At 55.5% G+C, this 17,816-nt stretch overlaps 3 protein-coding genes across 3 annotated transcripts; 2 read left to right on the top strand and 1 right to left on the bottom strand.

Moving 5' to 3' along the window:
• Positions 1-222: 222 nt before the first annotated feature.
• CLUP02_14724 (DNA polymerase family B) lies at positions 223-5,421 on the top strand (the record flags this gene model as incomplete). Its single annotated transcript, XM_049293651.1, has 2 exons — positions 223-457; positions 506-5,421. 2 exons carry the CDS (start codon positions 223-225, stop codon positions 5,419-5,421), a joined length of 5,151 nt encoding a protein of 1,716 aa, XP_049150797.1.
• Positions 5,422-6,864: 1,443 nt separating this feature from the next.
• CLUP02_14723 (uncharacterized protein) lies at positions 6,865-9,929 on the top strand (the record flags this gene model as incomplete). The annotated part of the gene is made up of 2 exons (XM_049293650.1): positions 6,865-7,385; positions 7,451-9,929. 2 exons carry the CDS (start codon positions 6,865-6,867, stop codon positions 9,927-9,929), a joined length of 3,000 nt encoding a protein of 999 aa, XP_049150796.1.
• Positions 9,930-11,264: 1,335 nt separating this feature from the next.
• Positions 11,265-17,426, bottom strand: CLUP02_14722 (PH domain-containing protein; the record flags this gene model as incomplete). The annotated part of the gene is made up of 4 exons (XM_049293649.1): positions 11,265-11,321; positions 11,553-11,674; positions 11,730-16,926; positions 16,983-17,426. The coding sequence occupies 4 exons, from the start codon at positions 17,424-17,426 to the stop codon at positions 11,265-11,267; spliced, it is 5,820 nt and encodes a 1,939-aa protein (XP_049150795.1).
• Positions 17,427-17,816: the final 390 nt, after the last annotated feature.

Raw genomic sequence — 17,816 nt, 5'->3', positions numbered from 1 at the left:
TGTCACGCGTGTTGCCACATGACTGCGCGGACCCTGGGCGTTTTCTCTTGGCCCAGCACGCGTCGGATTCTGCATCAACATGACCTTGTCGCGTCGTGAATTCGCTGCTTAGTGTCATTGAACCCGTCTTACCATGCACCAAGCCGACCGCTGCTCTTCCTTATCATGACATTGTTCTCCGTCCTACCATCTCATCCTCCATGAGTGTTTACAGCCTCCACCATGGACCTCTTCCGCGTTCGGTTGAACTGCATAGACCACTACCAGGCGACGCCGACGCATTACGATCCCCAATTACGGAACGATGTCGGTCCTGCACAGGCGAAGAAAGGCCCCAAGGTTCCGGTCGTGAGGGTTTTCGGGTCGACCGAAACGGGGCAGAAAGTCTGCGCTCACATACACGGCGCTTTCCCATACGTCTACGTCGAGTATCGTGGCAGTTTAGAGCCCGAGGATGGTACATAAGTCCTCGAACCATATAATGGACCTTGCTAACTGCTAAAAGTGGGCGCGTACATCTATCGACTTCATCTCTCTATTGACCATGCCTTGGCTGTCAGCTACCGACGTGATCAATTCGGAGAAAATGCAAAGTTCGTCGCCCGCATCACCCTTGTCAAAGGAGTGCCATTCTACGGTTTCCACGTTGGGTACCGCTTCTTTCTGAAGATCTACATGTTCAATCCCATCGTCATGACAAGGTTATCCGATCTGCTCCAACAGGGCGTTATTCTTAAGCAGAAGTTCCAACCTTACGAAGCCCACCTCCAGTACCTGCTACAGTTCATGACCGACTACAACCTGTACGGGTGTGGCTACTTGGATGTATCTGATGTATACTTCAGAGGCCCTATCCCTTCATTTGATCAAGAGGGGAACTCTCAACACCTTTGGCATGACCGGACGATTCCTAAGACTCGAGTCCTCGACGATCTGACTCTGCCGAGGGTCAGCCACTGCTCTATCGAGGTAGACATTTGCGTTCAACACATCACCAATCGGCGAATGGTGAAGGAGCGTCGGCTGCACCACGACTTTGTTGAGCGTGTTAAACCTATCCCAGCAGATATCAAGCTTGTTTACAGTATGGCTGGTCTATGGAAAGACGAGACGCGTCGCCGCAAAATGAAAATACCCAATGCGGACCCAGGAAGCAGCCCTTTTCCTGCAGAAGTTTTGGTCTCAATGTCTGCGAATAAACGTGACTCGCAACCGCAAGGATGGATCCACGAGGAAGAGTACAGAGAAGAAGTCGCAAAACTCATTGAAATCGAAAAGGGGTTGGAAGATTCCGCGCCGCCGAGCTTTGAGACTTTCGTGGAGCGTTCGCCGCTTGAGGCTGCCGTCAAGACTGCGCTCCAGTCAGTAGAAGATTTGTATCCCGCCAACCTGCTACCGGCTCTTGGACTGCCGTCGAACCACGCTCCAGCAAACAAGAATCCAACCAGCAGCATCGAAGTTGACGAAAAGGGCGTACTCGATCTCGGTGTTGACGATTACGACCCTTATCCAGCCGATTCTGACGAAGAGGATCTCTTTCAGATGGGCGAGCCGAAGGCAAGACAGGATGACCAAATCAATAGCACTGGTATTAACGGAAAGCCATCAGTCACTAGTGGTACTGGTTCAAGAAGCGAACCCGTCGCTGGCGATCTGACAGTCAGGAAGACCGTCAACGGGCTGGGATCTATATACGAAGGCGTCTGTGCCAGCAGGTTGAAGACTGGGAACCCACCAACGGTGCCGGTTTGGGACGATCTGCTCGATATGGCCGAGGAGGAAGGGCTTGTGTCAAAATTGGGCGACCCATCAAGCCTAGGTCATCGCCGTACGGAATCTGTCAAGCGATCGATATCACCGCATGCGATAGCGTCTTCTACCAAACGTCCGAGAACCGAGCCTCCAGTAGCTCCGGCGTCCGATGCAGTAGTGCCCAAACCGTCACTCAAAGGCATCCTAAGTAATAGCACAGCCTCTGAGAAGCATCAGGTCACGATGTTGCCGCCAAACTCCCAAGACAAGCCACGATCGTCTCAAAATGCAGGCTCGAAATCTGCGGCCAATCAGTTATTGGGATTTCCAGTAGTCAAAAGCCAGGAGGACCCGGGCACGAAACTTCGATTGAGCCAGATGAACCCGCCTCGAGCCTCGCAACAAGCTGAAAAGGATTCTCAAAAACGTGTTTGCTTCAATTTAGCATCGGAGGAGACACGTAGCAAGCCCAGTCCGGTCACTCCAGCAAAGAAGGTTCGAATTGCCACTCCTACAACGGATTCACCAGGGACCGAAGCAGGAACAGAAACAATTCTTCATCGGATACAGACAGCAATCGGATCCTTTTCCGCAAAACGCCAGTGTGTGATCGGCGTCCTGCCTCCCGCGCCAAAACTTATCATGTCGACAATGAAGGAGCTGCAGATTCCCGATATGATTTACCAAGATGCCTACTACAGCAAAGAGAAGGATGTCCCGGCTCGTCCCAGGGAGTATGCCGGTCGGGAATTTCGGCTCGAGAGTAATACTCTACCGTTCCTGGCGGAGTTTGATCCAACTGGGACATCTGCCGCCAGCATCGGCATCAAATCGGACACACCCATTGACAAGGCCAAGAACGACGTGCGTTATGAGGCCCAAGCAAGCTTATGTTCATACCGAAGCTGGGAGATAGCTCAACCACCTCCAAGCGCTAAGGAAGTTCAAGATTGGTGGAACAAGAAGCATGTCCTGCAGAAAGCGCAAAAGAATGTCACTGCAAAGATCACGGGCACTCCTCAATCTACAAGGCGCGACCTCTCCCAGATTGACGGACCTACCCCAAAAAACAAGCATGGCTTCAAATACTCGCCCAAGAAAAAGTCGACCAGTGTCAAGCATGAAGCGCAATACATGAGTACTATGGCCCTCGAGGTTCACGTCAACACGAGGGGCAAGTTTGTTCCTAATCCTGACGAGGATGAGGTCCAGTGCATATTCTGGTCTATCAAAGCAGATGGCACCGCTAGCAGTAGTCAGGAAGCTTCAGGGGGGATCATTGCTGGTGTCGTTGTCCTATCGCCAGACGGTTCCCTCGCCCAGAGGATGCGGCGCTATGTTTCTGCAGAGGTTATCGAGGAATCGTCCGAGCTCGATGTCATGGTTCGCATGGTGCAAATCGTCAGAGACCACGACCCTGATATCCTTACAGGCTATGAGGTTCACGGCAGCTCATGGGGCTATCTCATCGAGCGCGCCCGAGTAAAGTACGACTACGATCTGTGCGATGAGTTTTCACGTATGAAGAGTAACTCTCACGGCCGTATCGGAAAGGAGAATGATCGGTGGGGCTTCAACACAACGTCGACGATCCGCGTGACTGGCAGACACATGATCAACATTTGGCGAGCCATGAGGGGAGAATTGAACCTGCTTCAATATACGATGGAGAATGTCGTCTGGCACGTTCTGCACCGCCGCATACCTCACTACTCCTGGAGAACCCTGACACAATGGTACAACAGCAGTAGGCAGAGGGACCTCGACAAACTGACGCGCTACTACCTCACACGAACGAGGATTGATATTCAGATATTGGAGTCAAACGAGCTCATTCCGAGAACAAGTGAGCAAGCCAGACTGTTGGGAGTGGACTTCTTCTCGGTCTTTTCCCGCGGTTCACAGTTCAAGGTCGAGTCCATTATGTTCAGAATTGCAAAACCCGAGAACTTTATGCTAGTTTCCCCCAGTCGGAAGCAAGTCGGCGGCCAAAACGCATTGGAATGTCTCCCGCTGGTAATGGAACCCCAAAGCGACTTCTACAACAGCCCGCTGTTGGTGCTCGACTTTCAGAGTCTGTATCCCAGTGTCATGATTGCCTATAATTTGTGCTACTCGACATTCCTAGGCAGGATTGTCAATTGGCGGGGGATGAACAAGATGGGCTTCACCGAGTATCAGAGGCACAAGAGGCTACTAGAGCTCCTAAAGGATCACATCAACATCACGCCCAATGGAATGATGTACGTCCGGCCCGAGATTCGGAAATCTCTCCTCGCAAAGATGCTTTGTGAGATTTTGGAGACCCGAGTCATGGTCAAGAGCGGGATGAAGCAAGACAAGGACGACAAAACGCTGCAGGCGCTGCTGAATAACAGGCAGTTGGCGCTGAAGCTTTTGGCTAACGTTACCTACGGATACACATCAGCATCTTTCTCTGGTCGTATGCCTTGCTCGGAGATTGCCGACAGTATAGTTCAAACAGGCCGCGAGACGCTCGAGCGAGCGATCGCGTTTATTCACTCACAGGAGCAATGGGGAGCGGAAGTCGTCTACGGCGACACGGACAGTCTGTTCGTGTATCTCAAGGGCCGAACCAAGGACCAGGCGTTCGACATTGGCAACGAAATTGCCAAAGCCATCACCGATATGAACCCCAGGCCGATCAAGCTCAAGTTTGAAAAGGTCTATCACCCGTGTGTTCTCCTGGCGAAGAAGCGCTACGTGGGTTACAAGTACGAGAGCAAGGATCAGGTCACGCCTGAGTTCGACGCCAAAGGCATCGAGACGGTGAGGCGTGACGGGACGCCGGCGGAGCAAAAGATTGAAGAGAAAGCTCTCAAGCTCCTCTTCGAGACGGCGAACCTCAGCGAGGTCAAAGCCTACTTCCAGAAACAGTGCGAAAAGATTATGCGCGGGTCCGTCTCGGTGCAAGACTTTTGCTACGCGAGGGAGGTGAAGCTCGGCACATATAGCGACAAGGGCCCGCCGCCACCGGGTGCGCTCATCAGCACCAAGAAGATGCTCGAAGACGCGCGCGCCGAGCCGCAGTACGGAGAACGGGTGCCGTACGTCGTTATCACGGGTGCTCCCGGGGCGCGTCTGATCGATCGGTGCGTAGCGCCCGAAGACCTGCTCAACGACTCGCACTCGCAGCTGGACGCGGAGTACTACATTTCCAAGAACCTGATCCCACCACTGGAGAGGATCTTTAACCTGGTTGGCGCCAATGTCCGGCAGTGGTACGACGAGATGCCTAAAGTGCAGCGAATCCGGCGGGTAGATCAGACACTTGGGGCGGCCGGTGGGCTCGGCAGCAAGAAGACGTTGGAGTCGTACCTCAAGTCGGCGTCGTGCATCTCATGTAATATCAAGATGCAGGTGGAGGGCGTATTATGTGGGAGGTGCCAGCAAGACGCGCCGAGTTCGCTATTTAACCTGCAGACGCGACTCAAGGACGAGGAGAGGAAGTACATGGACGTGTTGAGGATTTGTCGAAGCTGTTCAGCGCTCCCGGCGGCGGACGAGGTGCCGTGCGACAGCAAGGACTGTCCCGTGTTTTACTCGCGGGTCAAGCAGAGCGCGCGACTGAAGACGGAGAAGAGCGCGCTGGAGCCTGTCATTCGGGAGCTGGTTGCGAAGGCTGGGAGGGCCGCGTTGGAGTGGTGATTTTGTACGATTGTGAACGGATCACGATTTTTGTTACGGGTGTTATGGGTGTGGCCATTGTCATTTTGGGTGTTTGGCTGGATAATACCATGGAGGCTGGATATCTTACACAGTGGGGATGAAGTCGGTGTTGGTGATCGGTCTAAAGATGATGGGGCGGGTATAGCGCTACGGCCCTCTCGCAGATAGAATGATTGATAAGGAGGTTATGATGTCACGGCAAGGGCAGGCCACTGTTTTGAGTAAGGTGGGTGGAAGGGATTGGACGGACACGGCTCCGTCCGATTCGGTGTACATAGAATGGAGTACTGGTAGAGGCGACAGACAAGCACATACTTATCAGACGCACGCACTAAGGGTAGAGATGGCGGTTTATTGACTGGCTGATGACATCGTGAGGAGATGGGGAAAAGCGATCCAAGAGCCGAACTATTTCAGTGCTACTTCGTACGAGCTACTGCTGCTTAGTGACCTCACTGTTCGCCAGGGGTCCCCTCTCCTTGTTTCTCGCGGGGTAAAAGGTTAGCTACCTAGGAAAGATGAGGTGCAGGGATGCTCATTACCGGCTCGACCGTACCTTAGATTGGGGCCAGAGCCACAACCCACAGGGCAGTTGGAGTCTTGGGGGCTTGCCCAGAGAGGGTAGGGAACAGCGGTCTGCGGGTCACTCGGAACCCTCAACTTAGTGGTTACCGCTTCACTTTCCACCTTCCACTCTCCACATTCGGGCAATCTGGAAAGCGAAGGCACACCGTAAGGCCACTTCATACTTTCTCTTCAACAGCTTCTAGGTCGCCTTGGCTCTCGATCCGCCCTGAACCATCTCCTGTCTTCCATTAACATTTGGTCTGCTGAGTAGTGCTGCAACCCTCTCTCCGTCCGTCCCATCCATTCGCTTGCTGCTGCCAGCTTTCACAAGGGACGCCGCAAAGCTACCATTACCATCACATGACGGCGTCAGAGCGGCCTATTGGACGTCCACCCCAAAGGTTCCCAGTGACCTGCATCTCTCTCCATTGTCTTACCTGATCCATTTTATCGATCCAGAAACGCCCTGTGGCCAAGACCCAGATCCATGAGAGCTATCTTGTCCACTTTCTGTTGTCCACCACACACAAAAAAAGTTACCGAATAGTTGCGCCTCCAAGCAGCAAGCACACCAAGCTTCCGTTGACTTGCCCATCCTGAAACAAAGAGCTTCCATCTCTCTCCACAAGCACCACCACCAACCGCCGCCTCACGCTGCCGATCCAATACGACTCTCCCCCGCCCGAACACTCTTCGTTCTCGTAAACGACCTAAGCGCCGATGGTCCCGCCTATCTCTCCTCTCTGTCTGCTGTCCTTCCGTTAGCAGCACTGCTACAGGTGCCGCGCGAATAGTGAGGAGTTCAGACAAAGTGCGAGAGGGAATCAAACCGGCAAAGGCTCCGGGAATTGCGCGATGGGGGGCTGGACCGGCTTCCTCATCACTTACCTCCTAGGAGGCCTGACCTTCCTGCCTTTGGTGATTCTCACCGTCTTCGCTCACGCCTACTTCACTCTCCCATACCGACAGGATGCCGACACGAATCGCGATCCAGTTGTCGACGCCGCTACCGCTACCGGCGGTCCGGGCTCCATCGTCCAAGCCGGCGACGACCTCACCGCTCTCGAGGCCGTGAAGGCCGCGGCAAAGGACGATGCCACTGCGGCAGCTACGAAGCGCTCGGCGCAGGATAACGACGTCGCGGCGGGGTACTTTGCCGTGTGTAGAGAGTACACTCCCATGGGCATCAACGCGAAGCCCATCGAGAGGTCCACCCCGACCGGCCCAACCACCGTCGCCGCGCCGAGCCAGAGCGTCTATCAGACCATGTACAAGAGCATATTCGAGCGGAAACCGACGCCACGACCCTTGGATAACAGAAATGGGCTGAGCCAGCGTCCCAAGAATGCTGGTAATGTCTTCTATGTCGTACTGAGGTTTGCGACCCCCCTCGCGATCCGTTTGCAACTGCTCGTCTACTCCAGAGACTAACTTGCCACAGACACGGGCATCTAATGCTCTTCGACGACGACGAACAAATCGAGGTCCGGCACGTAGTCTCTCTGTTGCACCACGACATTAGCATATACTCGGGAGGAGATGTCACACCAGAAGGCGAGCTTTACATCAAGAGGAATGCGCTGTGTTTATCGAGGAGGTCAGATGGCCCCGAGGTCGGACCGGACAGCCAGCTATCCAAGCCGTTCTACCTCTTCTCAGAGAATTGTTCCGCCAAGGAGGACTTTTACTTTGCCATGCTCCGTAACCAGGAGCAAAACTTTGGCGCTGAGAGGAAAGCACCCAGGCCGAAACAATTCGAGGTCAAGAACATCATTGCGTTGGTACAGAAGCTGCACTCATCCGAGGAGCACCTATCCACGAGGTGGTTGAATGCCATGATTGGTCGTGTGTTCCTGGGCATCTACAGGACGACGGACCTCGAGCACTTGATCCGTGAGAAGCTCACCAAAAAGATTGCCCGTGTCAAGCGCCCTTCGTTCCTCACCAACATTGCAATTCGCCGCATCGACACCGGCGAGTCTGCACCTATAATCACAAACCCGCGTCACAAAGATTTAAACGTCGAGGGAGAATGCGTAATGGAGGCCGATGTGCGGTACACGGGCAATTTCCGAATGGAGGTTGCCGCTACAGCCCGCATCGACTTGGGCGCACGCTTCAAAGTCCGCGAGGTCGATCTCGTTCTCGCAGTGGTCATCAAGAAGCTCGAGGGCCACATGCTATTCAAAATCAAGCCCCCGCCGAGTAACAGAATATGGTTGTCATTCCACAGCATGCCAAAGATTGAAATGACAATCGAGCCAATTGTGAGCGCGAGGCAGATTACGTACACCATTATTTTACGACAGATTGAGAACCGGATCAAGGAGGTTATCGCCGAGACTCTGGTACAGCCCTTCTGGGACGACATGCCCTTCTTCAACACGGAGCACAAGAAATGGCGGGGCGGAATCTGGGATGACGACGATGCGGTTGTCAGCTCACTGAGCGCGGAGACCAACGTGGCTGGAGAGGGCGACGTGGAGGGTGTCGATCACCTCGAAGAGACGGGCGATGTGCAAAGCGACATGAGACCGATCGAAAAGAGCCACAGTATGCCGATCGTTGAGAACACACCGCCGACGGGCCTGTTCGGCAGGAAGATACAGAACAAGGGGCCAAACAGCCCTTTGAATAGCTCTTCTACTAGCGTTGATGCCATGGGCTCACCTAGTACCGCGACGCCGATACCTAAGCCGTTCAGGTCGCCATCGATATCTAGCCCAGCAAACCCCGTGGTCGGCACCGATGCTGCGCACGCAGACGTGTTCAAGCCTTCTTCGTCACCACCAGATCATGCATACAGCATGATGGCAGCGCTGTCTGCAAGGTCAACGCCGGTGACGACGCCCTCCGAGACACCCGCCAGACCACCACCCGTCGCAAAGGCGCCGAGCCAGTCCTCCGCATCCTCGCGCGAAGCCACAGATAACGAGAACGAGACGGATCGCACGCCGATGGCCAAGGAACGCCGTGGCACAGCTTCGTCTTCGGAATCGATGCGCAATAACGAATCGACTGACCCAAACTCACCCACCACATCTTCAAGAGCCTCAGTCAGAAGCGCTACGGGCTCCATCTCCAAGGGCCTCTTCCGGAGAGAGAACACTGGCAGTACGAACTCGACTGCATCGACAAACGGCGAGGGAAAGCGCACGACGCTCGCTGCCGTTGCCAACGCTGCGGTCACGGCGAGACAGTGGGGATGGAACGCGATACAGAAACACAAGGACGCCAAGAACGGCGCCTCGACGGAGCAGAATCCCCCGCTCGACCTCAACCAGCCGATGGGCAGGGGTCAGCCTCTGCCTCCACCAGGTACGCCGTTGCCCCCGCCTGTCAGAGGCTCCAAGGTGACGACAATCCCCGTGCCGAAGCGCAAGCCCATCGCGCCGCCGAATCTCCCTGAACGGCCTCACTCGGCGGCAACGTCGGAGGCAAAATCGGAGCGCAGACCCGTGCCGCCCCCGCCCCTGCCCTCGCGGCGTCATCTGGACACGAGAAAGAACGCGGACGGCGGTGGCGAGAGTTTGTTGGTTGTGGAAGCGCCGCTCGACTCGGAACCCTCGACGCCCATGGAGGAGAGTATGCCTCCGCCGGCGTACGTTCAGCCCTGGGCCGAGGACGTCTCTGACAGCGAAAGGGATACCGGGGCTCGGGAAGAAAGGACGAGGGGTCGAGATCGCATCGTGGTCGACGAGAAGAAGGGGCACGGAAATGAAGAGGAGGCGGAGAGCAAGAGCAGGACGCCACCGCCGTTACCGCAGCGTCGGGATACGAAGCTTGACGATCCTATTGTGGCTAAACCGGTGGATGTCTCTGGTGTCGACGAGGACAACGACGATTATTCCGCGTGGATGGATGAGCAGGATGAGGGTGTCGTCAGCGTGGACGGGAGGCCGAGCGTCGAGGTGAAGTAATGATTCTTGGCGGAGTGTCTGCGTTTGTTCCGGATGGGTTTTGTTGGAGTTGGGCATCATGACATCAGGCGTGAGCATATGGCATTCATTGATTATGGGATGGGATCGGGGGTTTAGGGAATCGGGAGAAGCGGATCATGGAGTTTGAACTATTTATTCTTCCCAAGAGTGTAGGATACCAGATTCTGATCCGTATACATTGCGTACATATATACATACACATACACACACGTCTTTGCTCTACTCCAGCGTGTACGGAAAATCCATGCTTTTTCTCGCTTTGTAACAGAATCACTCGCGATGGCGGTGATGGTCTCATGCCAAGTAAGCTCATCAAAACACCCCCCAACTGGGGTCAACGACCTGTGCTGAGCGGGTGATCCCAGTCATGTCTGAACACGAACAACGAAACCAATATAACGCGCCTGATCCGTATCCGTCACATTTCATTAGCCGTAGCGGAAAAAAGGGACGGAGATTGAACGTCCCGTGCAAAACGATCCACACCCAGAACGCGCAAATGTTGCCGTGTTTCTTACCCTCGCGTTTGACTCTGGGCACTTTCTTCGTTCCCGAGAACGCGCCAGACGGACTCGGACAGTCCCGTCAAAAGTCTCACCTACCCGCAACATGGGCCGCACATCAATCCTCACACAGTCGCTATCAATGCGGGTTGGGAATGAGCAACATCAGGTCAGGGCAAAATAGGGCAATTCAAGTAACTACATCTACAATAGTGTCCCCAAAAACTCCTCCCGGGTCTCCCCGGGCTAGGCATTTTTGCCTGGTTGACCCCTGAAAAAAAAAGGAGCTACTGAACATGAATTAAAAAAAAAAACAGACTTTGACGTTCCCAAAGAAAAGTAAAGCCGAAGAAAAAGGTGTACATAGAAAAAGTTGGGTGGTTGGTTGTTGTTTTTTTGTGGTTTCCCATTTCGGGTGGTGTTTGTTTGCCTGCCGTGGCCAATCCAACAAGAGAGACAAGAAGAACACGAAGCAAGACTGGACTCCATTACAGCTGGTAGTACAATACTCCAATGTTTCTGTTCTCTCTTCCCTGAAAGGGGGGGACCCCATTCTTAATTTCCTTCCCAAGTTCGCCGGTGCCATGAAACAATTAAAACCATGACAAGGTCGCTCCCGGCAAAAAACAGCGGAAAAACAGAGTCGGACAGGACAAAGCATGGATAGCAATTATCCGGGGGTATTCGGATGTTGGCTGGCAGTAGTCGAGCAATGGTGTTTTGATAATCGAGACAGGCCATGTGAGGCAGGACGCGTTTAATGAAATTTGGTCGTAGGACGCCAGGGTCCTGGATGCAGTCGTAAGCTATATTAGGTCGAAACCGGAAGGAGAATGGGGCCTGGGCTCTTGCGGGACGGCGGGGCATCCTAGGCAAAGACGACAAGGAGATGGTTGTCATAGACGTCGTGATCCGTTGCGTGGGAGCGAATTGATCATGAGTGGGGAAGGTGTTCCCACGGGGAGGGCCAGTTTCTTGGCGTAGCGAGTGGATTTGAAGGATGCTTCATTGGTTTATATTACGATAGACTGCTCAACAGCCGCATGTAGACAGATATTCAAGGGCAACGTTGGCAGCGACTTCATGATCGCGCCCTTACGGTGCTCATGGGTGTGGCAGACGTTGATGGTCCAGACTGGGAGTGAGAGTGAGAGTGAGAATGGGCGCCAGAAGGCCGACCCCTCTTAGGGTGGTGGTGAAGAGTACCAACATCGTGCTTGCCTAGTCATTGTTAGCAACGTAAATCCATTCCAACACAAATGTAAGGGCAACTCACCATCACAGCAGGCGCGCACGTTCTCGAGCCTGTCGGCGTCCCGATCTTGTCTCTCAATAATCTCCCGGAGGTCTTCGGCGCTGTCGTGCACCTCGCTAGCCTCGTAGATGCTTGGGGTCGGGGCCGCAGCGGAGCGGCTCCTCAGACTCGAGAAGGTGCCAAAGTAGCCACTAATCCTACCAGCCATGGTGGGTCTCTGAGCCTGAGCAATCGAGTGCTTGTTCGGGGTAAGCGTAGGCACGTTCATTGACATGTCGACTGCCGGAGACTGGTTACGAGTTGTCCGTGAATTGTATGATGACAGAGACGGAGGCGGCCTGGGACGGGCCGTGGAGTTGGTGCGACGGCCAAATTGCGGGTTGAACTCGTCTACGTCGGCCTGAGTGATGGCGCCGGCCATCTCCTCGACATCGGACTGGCCCTCGTCGGTTGTGCGAAGCAGTAGATACGACAAGGCGTTGAACCACGTCTCATGGCGCTGGCCAGTCGTGCAGGTAAACTTGATCGTTCTGCCGGGAGAAATGACGATCAAACTCTTGCGGTGTAGGCCGGGTGGCATTGGGTTGTCGTCGGTGACCACACGAACGGCCTCGATGGGAACGCTCTTGCCACGGAGCTCAGAACGACCAGCAGTGGCCGGGTCGCGATCACTCCAGTACAGAGTCCGAGTATACGGGTGAACCCAAAAGTAGCGTCTGTGTCTGTTGTCGGACATTTCTCCCCTGCCGGCCTTGCGGGTGTACTTCCAGAGGTACTCGCCAATCATGGTCTGTGTGATGGCCTGGATCATGCGGGGATCGGTGTTAGGACCGAAGCCTGTTGCGGCAGCCAGCTCAGCCTGAGGGTTGAAACGGTGGTCAATCTCAGAAACAAACGACGACACCGAAGAGTGTCTGCTCATAGTAGACAACTTAGTCGGCGAGTGAACCTCAGCGGTGCCGTACGCTGAACCAGCGCGCGTGCCGCGAGCAACAGGAGTTGCCTTCATTGATGTCGAGATCGACAGCGGTGACTGCGGTCTGGCGGCGCCGTTGGGAGTCTGTGGTCGCTGGTTTCTCATGGCAGAGGCAGGCCACAAGGGAGGGCCCATAACCGCACTATGCGACGATCCAGTTCTCGCAGCCTCAATGGCTTCCTTGTGGTTGGGCGGGAGAGGAGGTAGCGGTTGAGTAGGGGCGAGGTTGCTGTTGGCACTTCCTGGCCTTCTGAATGCTGTATCCATCTTGTTCTCGGTGGAGAAACTGCTGAGGCTGTCGTGAGAAGGACGGCGAATGCGAACGGTGCCAGGAGTGCTCGGGGTGCCGAAGCTCGACAATGACTTGTCGGACGTGGCCTTGGTCTTTGCGAGGAGCATCTCATCGATCGCATCAGCGGTTAGGGAAGTCTGGGCGCCTGAATCAGACATGGGAACGATGACCTTGGGTGCAGGGCGGCCGGTGGCGTTAGTTGAAATCTCCTTGAACGGCCGTTGGGACTCGGGAGTCTCGGACAGACGTTCGTCGCTAGGCGATTGCCGAGTATCGTCCTCTGCAATAATAAGGCTGTCGGAGGCCTTGTTCTTTCCCCGACCAAAGACGGAGCTCATCAGAGCATTCTTGGAGGGCGTCCTTGGCGCATCCTTCTCATCGAATGGCGAATCCATGTCGCGGGGAAGAATAAAAGCATCCCGCTTCGGGCTTCTGGGCGAAATGGGTTGCGTCTCAATTGACTCGATCGTGGAGAAACCGAAATTGTGCTTGGGCGCCGCGGTTTCTGGCGCAATGGTGGGCTCTACGTGCTGAGATAACACCGATGAGAAGTCCAGAACAGGCTGAGGAGCAGCGCGAGGCTCGACGTGCTCAGATGAGATCGCCGAGTACGCGAGGAGTGCGGGCGGAGGAGCTGGAACCTCGGGCTCTGCCTTGGGCTCAATGTTCTCCGATGAGATGGAAGAGAGGGTGAGGGCTGGGGGCAATGGTGGCAACACCGCGGGCTCTGCGATAGGTTCGATGTTTGCGAATGAGATCGAAGACATGGTAAGAGCTGGCGCAGGCTCGGCCTTGGGCTCGATGTTCTCGGAAGAAATCGATGTGAGGCTGAGTACTGGAGCGGGCACAATCACCTCAGGCTCCGCCTTTGGCTCAATGTTCTCAGCTGCAATAGACGAGAACGAGAGCGCCGGTACTTCCGGAATGATCTCGGGCTCGGCCTTAGGCTCGACATCCTCGGCCACGATGGACGACAGGCTGAGAGCGGGAGGCAACACCTCGGGTTCTGCTTGAGGTTCCAGGTTGTGAGAGTATAGCGCTGAGAGGCTGAGGGTAGGCGCCGGTAAGACGACTTCAGGCTCTGCCTTGGGCTCGACATGCTCAGTGGCGATTGCTGAAAGACTGAGCGTGGGCACAACGACGGGGACTTCGGGCTCTTCTCGCGGCTCCACGTTCTCGGACGCAATCGACGATAGAGTGAGGGTTGGCGCCGGTGCTGAGATTGGCACGGGGATGGGAGCAGGGATCGCCGCGAGAGATCTGGACGTCTCAGGCTCCTCCTTGGGCTCAATGTGCTCGGACAAGAGAGCCGACAAGGTAAGGTCTGGCACCGGGATCACGACCTCCGGCTCCGCGACGGGTTCGAGGTTGTGTGCGTGCAAAGCAGAGAGGCTGAGAGCCGGAGGAGGAATCTCAGGCTCAGCTACCGGCTCCAGGTCGTAGGCGTGCAGCGCCGACAGGCTAAGAGCAGGAGCTGGCGCCTCAGGCTCTGCAACAGGCTCAAGGTTATGAGCATGCAAGGCCGACAGTGAGAGCGTCGGCGGGGGAGTCTCGGGCTCGGCCACGGGCTCAAGGTTGTGGGCATGAAGAGCCGACAGACTCAAGACCGGAGGCGGCACCTCAGGTTCGGCCACTGGCTCGACCGCTTCTGAGAGATATGTCGAGATACTCAGGGTCGGAGGCAGGATCGGGGATTCAGCCTTCGGCTCGACAATCTCCGAGACAAGCGAAGTGAAGGCCAAGACAGGAGCCGGAATCTCGGGCTCTGCAACGGGCTCGACGATTTCTGACACGAGAGATGTCATGGTCAGAGGAGCTGGAGCAGGAGGTGGCGTCACGGGCTCAACAACTGGCTCGATATCCTGAGTGTCAATGGATGACAAACTGAGCTCGGGAGGCGGCGGCAGGACAAAGTGCTGCGGGCTAGATGGCGGCATTGGGAATTGTGCCAGCTTAGCCTCCATATCCCGATCATACTGAGCACCAGAGTCACTGTACGAAAGCGTAGACAACGGTCTGGAGCGCACTCCGTCCGTGGCATCATCTTGGGACAAGTGACGGGCGAGCTGGCTGGCGGCCATCATAGATCCCAAGGACTCGGCCTTCTCGTCGTGAACAACACTAACAGGGGACAACGGAGGCGACTCAATCATGGGCTCTGTCATCATACCAGAGTCGACCATCAAGGGCCTCGAAGCTGCGGCCGCTCTCTTAACAGGGTCCGTCATGCTACCGGTATTGACTGAATCGTGCGACAGAGTGGGCACTGCCGGAGTGGATGTCGAATCGGCGGTTGCGGATCTAGCACGGCTTGGTGTCTCTTCAATGCTCTCAGCATCACTGTTCTCGAGCTCGCCGAGCTCTGCGAACAAGCTTTGGCCCTCTGTAGGCTGTGGTGTTCCTGTAGCGCTGCCTGTAGCAGCACTGGCGGGGCTGCTCTGGAAGTTTGGCTCTTCGCTGACCTGCCTAGAACGGCGGTTCATCAATCCTCGTCCAAGTCTGACGCGCATGCGCTGGTTGTTGTACTGCGATGTTGGCGTCCTGTACTCGATGTACTCTTCATCCTCATCGGCTGAGGTTGACGCAGTGCTGTCGTACGAGTTTCGGCCTCCTCCCATTGCAAGAGTCTGGGGACGCAGCTCACGGCCCTTAGACGGGCTTTCTGTCTCAGTCTCGGTGTCGTCGCCTCCAGAGAAGTCCTCCACGCCGGTCTGGAAGTCCTCCGTCTCCGTGCCACGCTCGTTGGCAGTCTCAAAGGCAGCGTCGCTAGTCTCGTTGGCAGTCTCGAAAGCGTCACTGACGTCGGTGAATTGGGGTCTGTAGCTGCTACCGGGTCGGCTGCCGGGTCTGCGGACGGCGGAGTTGGAGCGAAGGGTGGGTGAAGTTCTCGGGCTACCAATTTCAGTGGCCTCTTCCCATTCGTTGTCGTCCTGGTAGACCTCGTTCCTGCTGCTACGGTGACCGCCGAGCAAGCCGCGGGACGGCTTCTTGAACTCTCGCGACTCAACCTTGCGGGTGCGACGAGCAGGGGCCGGGGCGGCGTCAGTACGAAGCTTCTCCAACTCATCGCGCGTGTCCTGGAGGAGTCGCTTAAGCTCGAGCTTCTCGGTCTTTTCACGGTGAATGACAGTCTTTTGGCTCTGGATGGTTCGCTGGGCATGCAACAGAGAGCTCTTGAGAGTCTCGGACTCGAGCATAGCATGGCGAGGAGTACCCTTGATGGGCGATGGCGGCGGTGAGTGCTCGGGGGTGAAACCGTCCGTCGCAGTCTCAAAGTCCTCGTCGCTAACGCCACGAACAAAGTCGCGATCGGACATGCGGCCGCGCTGGACTGAAATAGCCTTGGCGAGCTCCGTGTTCTGGCTCATCAAGTCGTCAACCTTTCTTCGCAAGGCGTTTCTCTCGGTTTCCGCCGTGGCCGCATTTCGCTTGGCGGTGGTCAAGTCGAGGTCCAGGTGCTTCACAGCTCGCTCATGCTCCTCGGCGAGCTTGGCAAGTGAGACTTTAGCATCATCAAGCTCCTTCTGCGCCGAGTTCTTCTCCACCTGGAGAACATTGAGGCTTTGCGTGAGCTTCTTCTCTCGATCCGCGGCGTCCTTTTGCGAAGCGATCAAATCATGGATCTGAGTCTCGAGGTTCCAGTTCTCGTCCTTGTACCGATTCTCGCTTTCGTCCAGAGTCTTAACGCGTTGTTGAAAGTTCTCGTTCTCGATTTCAAGTTTGGACTTGTCGACCTTGATGTCGCGAAGCTCCTCATCCTTTTCGGATAGGAGTGATTGAAGGTTGCGAACCTGGGCAATCAAGGATGTGCTGATTTCGGCGGCAAATTCGATATCGTGGATGCGATTGGCGGGCTGGTTTCTAACTTTGCGGTTCGGGACACTGAGCTTACTAGGCGATCCGGTGGCCTGAATCTCGAGCTTCTCAAATTTGGATGGACTGACGGAGCGCTATTACATGGTTAGCCGGAACAGACATGCGCCACATGTATTCGGCGCAGACTTACTCTTCCTATTCTTCCATCAGGGACGTAGGGTGAGCCTCCAGCGGCTTCATTGCTGGGAACTCTCTGCTTGGGCAAGAAAGCCCTGGCAGTCTCTCGAGCAACATCATTGTACTCCTTTTCGATATCGGCGAGCTTGGCGCGCAACTCGGGAGCGAGTTCGCCTTCTGTCTCCTGCTCTTCCACTTCCTTCAATCGTTCTGCAAGTTCCTTGCGCTGGTGGACCAGTGCAGTTCCTAGCTTTCCGGCTTCGTCAAGTCGTCGTTCAGTATCTGCAATATGTGCTTGTAGTGCGCGCTTCGCCTGGCCTGGCGACGAGCTGAAGGATTGGCTGTCGTAGGTAGAGTAGCGATTGTGGGCTGGGCCAGGCGGGGATACGAAAGGATCATTCATATCCGCTTCAACAGGCGGCAGATGGGGTTTATCGACGGCGAGTGAGGTAGCCATGTTGGGTGGAAACGATGGGGGATGCCGCCGTCAGATACGTTGTGGCGACATCCAGTGCACGTATCCGCGGAGCAGCGATGTTGTTGTCGTCTCGTAGGCCTTGATTGCTGGTGGTGCGGTTGTAGACAGAGAGTTGTGCTGTCGCAATTATCGGCTGAGTCAAGCAAGCTTAGGGAAATAGCCGGTACCGAACGGGGGATAGGGCGACCTGAGGTAATGAGCTGCAACACAAGCGCGGGGCGTGCAGAGCCGGCTGCCGTGTGCAGAAGGGGAAGATGTCGTCACCCACGTGGGAGAGAAAACCCGAGAGGAGGAGAGGAATAAACGAGGGAAGGTAGAAAAGAGTTGAAAGCCGAGGAATTGAAGGCGCAAGTCGGGGCTGGTCGCAAA

The sequence above is a fragment of the Colletotrichum lupini genome, chromosome 8 (assembly GCF_023278565.1).
Source record: "Colletotrichum lupini chromosome 8, complete sequence".
Lineage (NCBI taxonomy): Eukaryota > Fungi > Ascomycota > Sordariomycetes > Glomerellales > Glomerellaceae > Colletotrichum > Colletotrichum lupini.
This window is presented reverse-complemented; position numbering and strand designations above follow the sequence as displayed.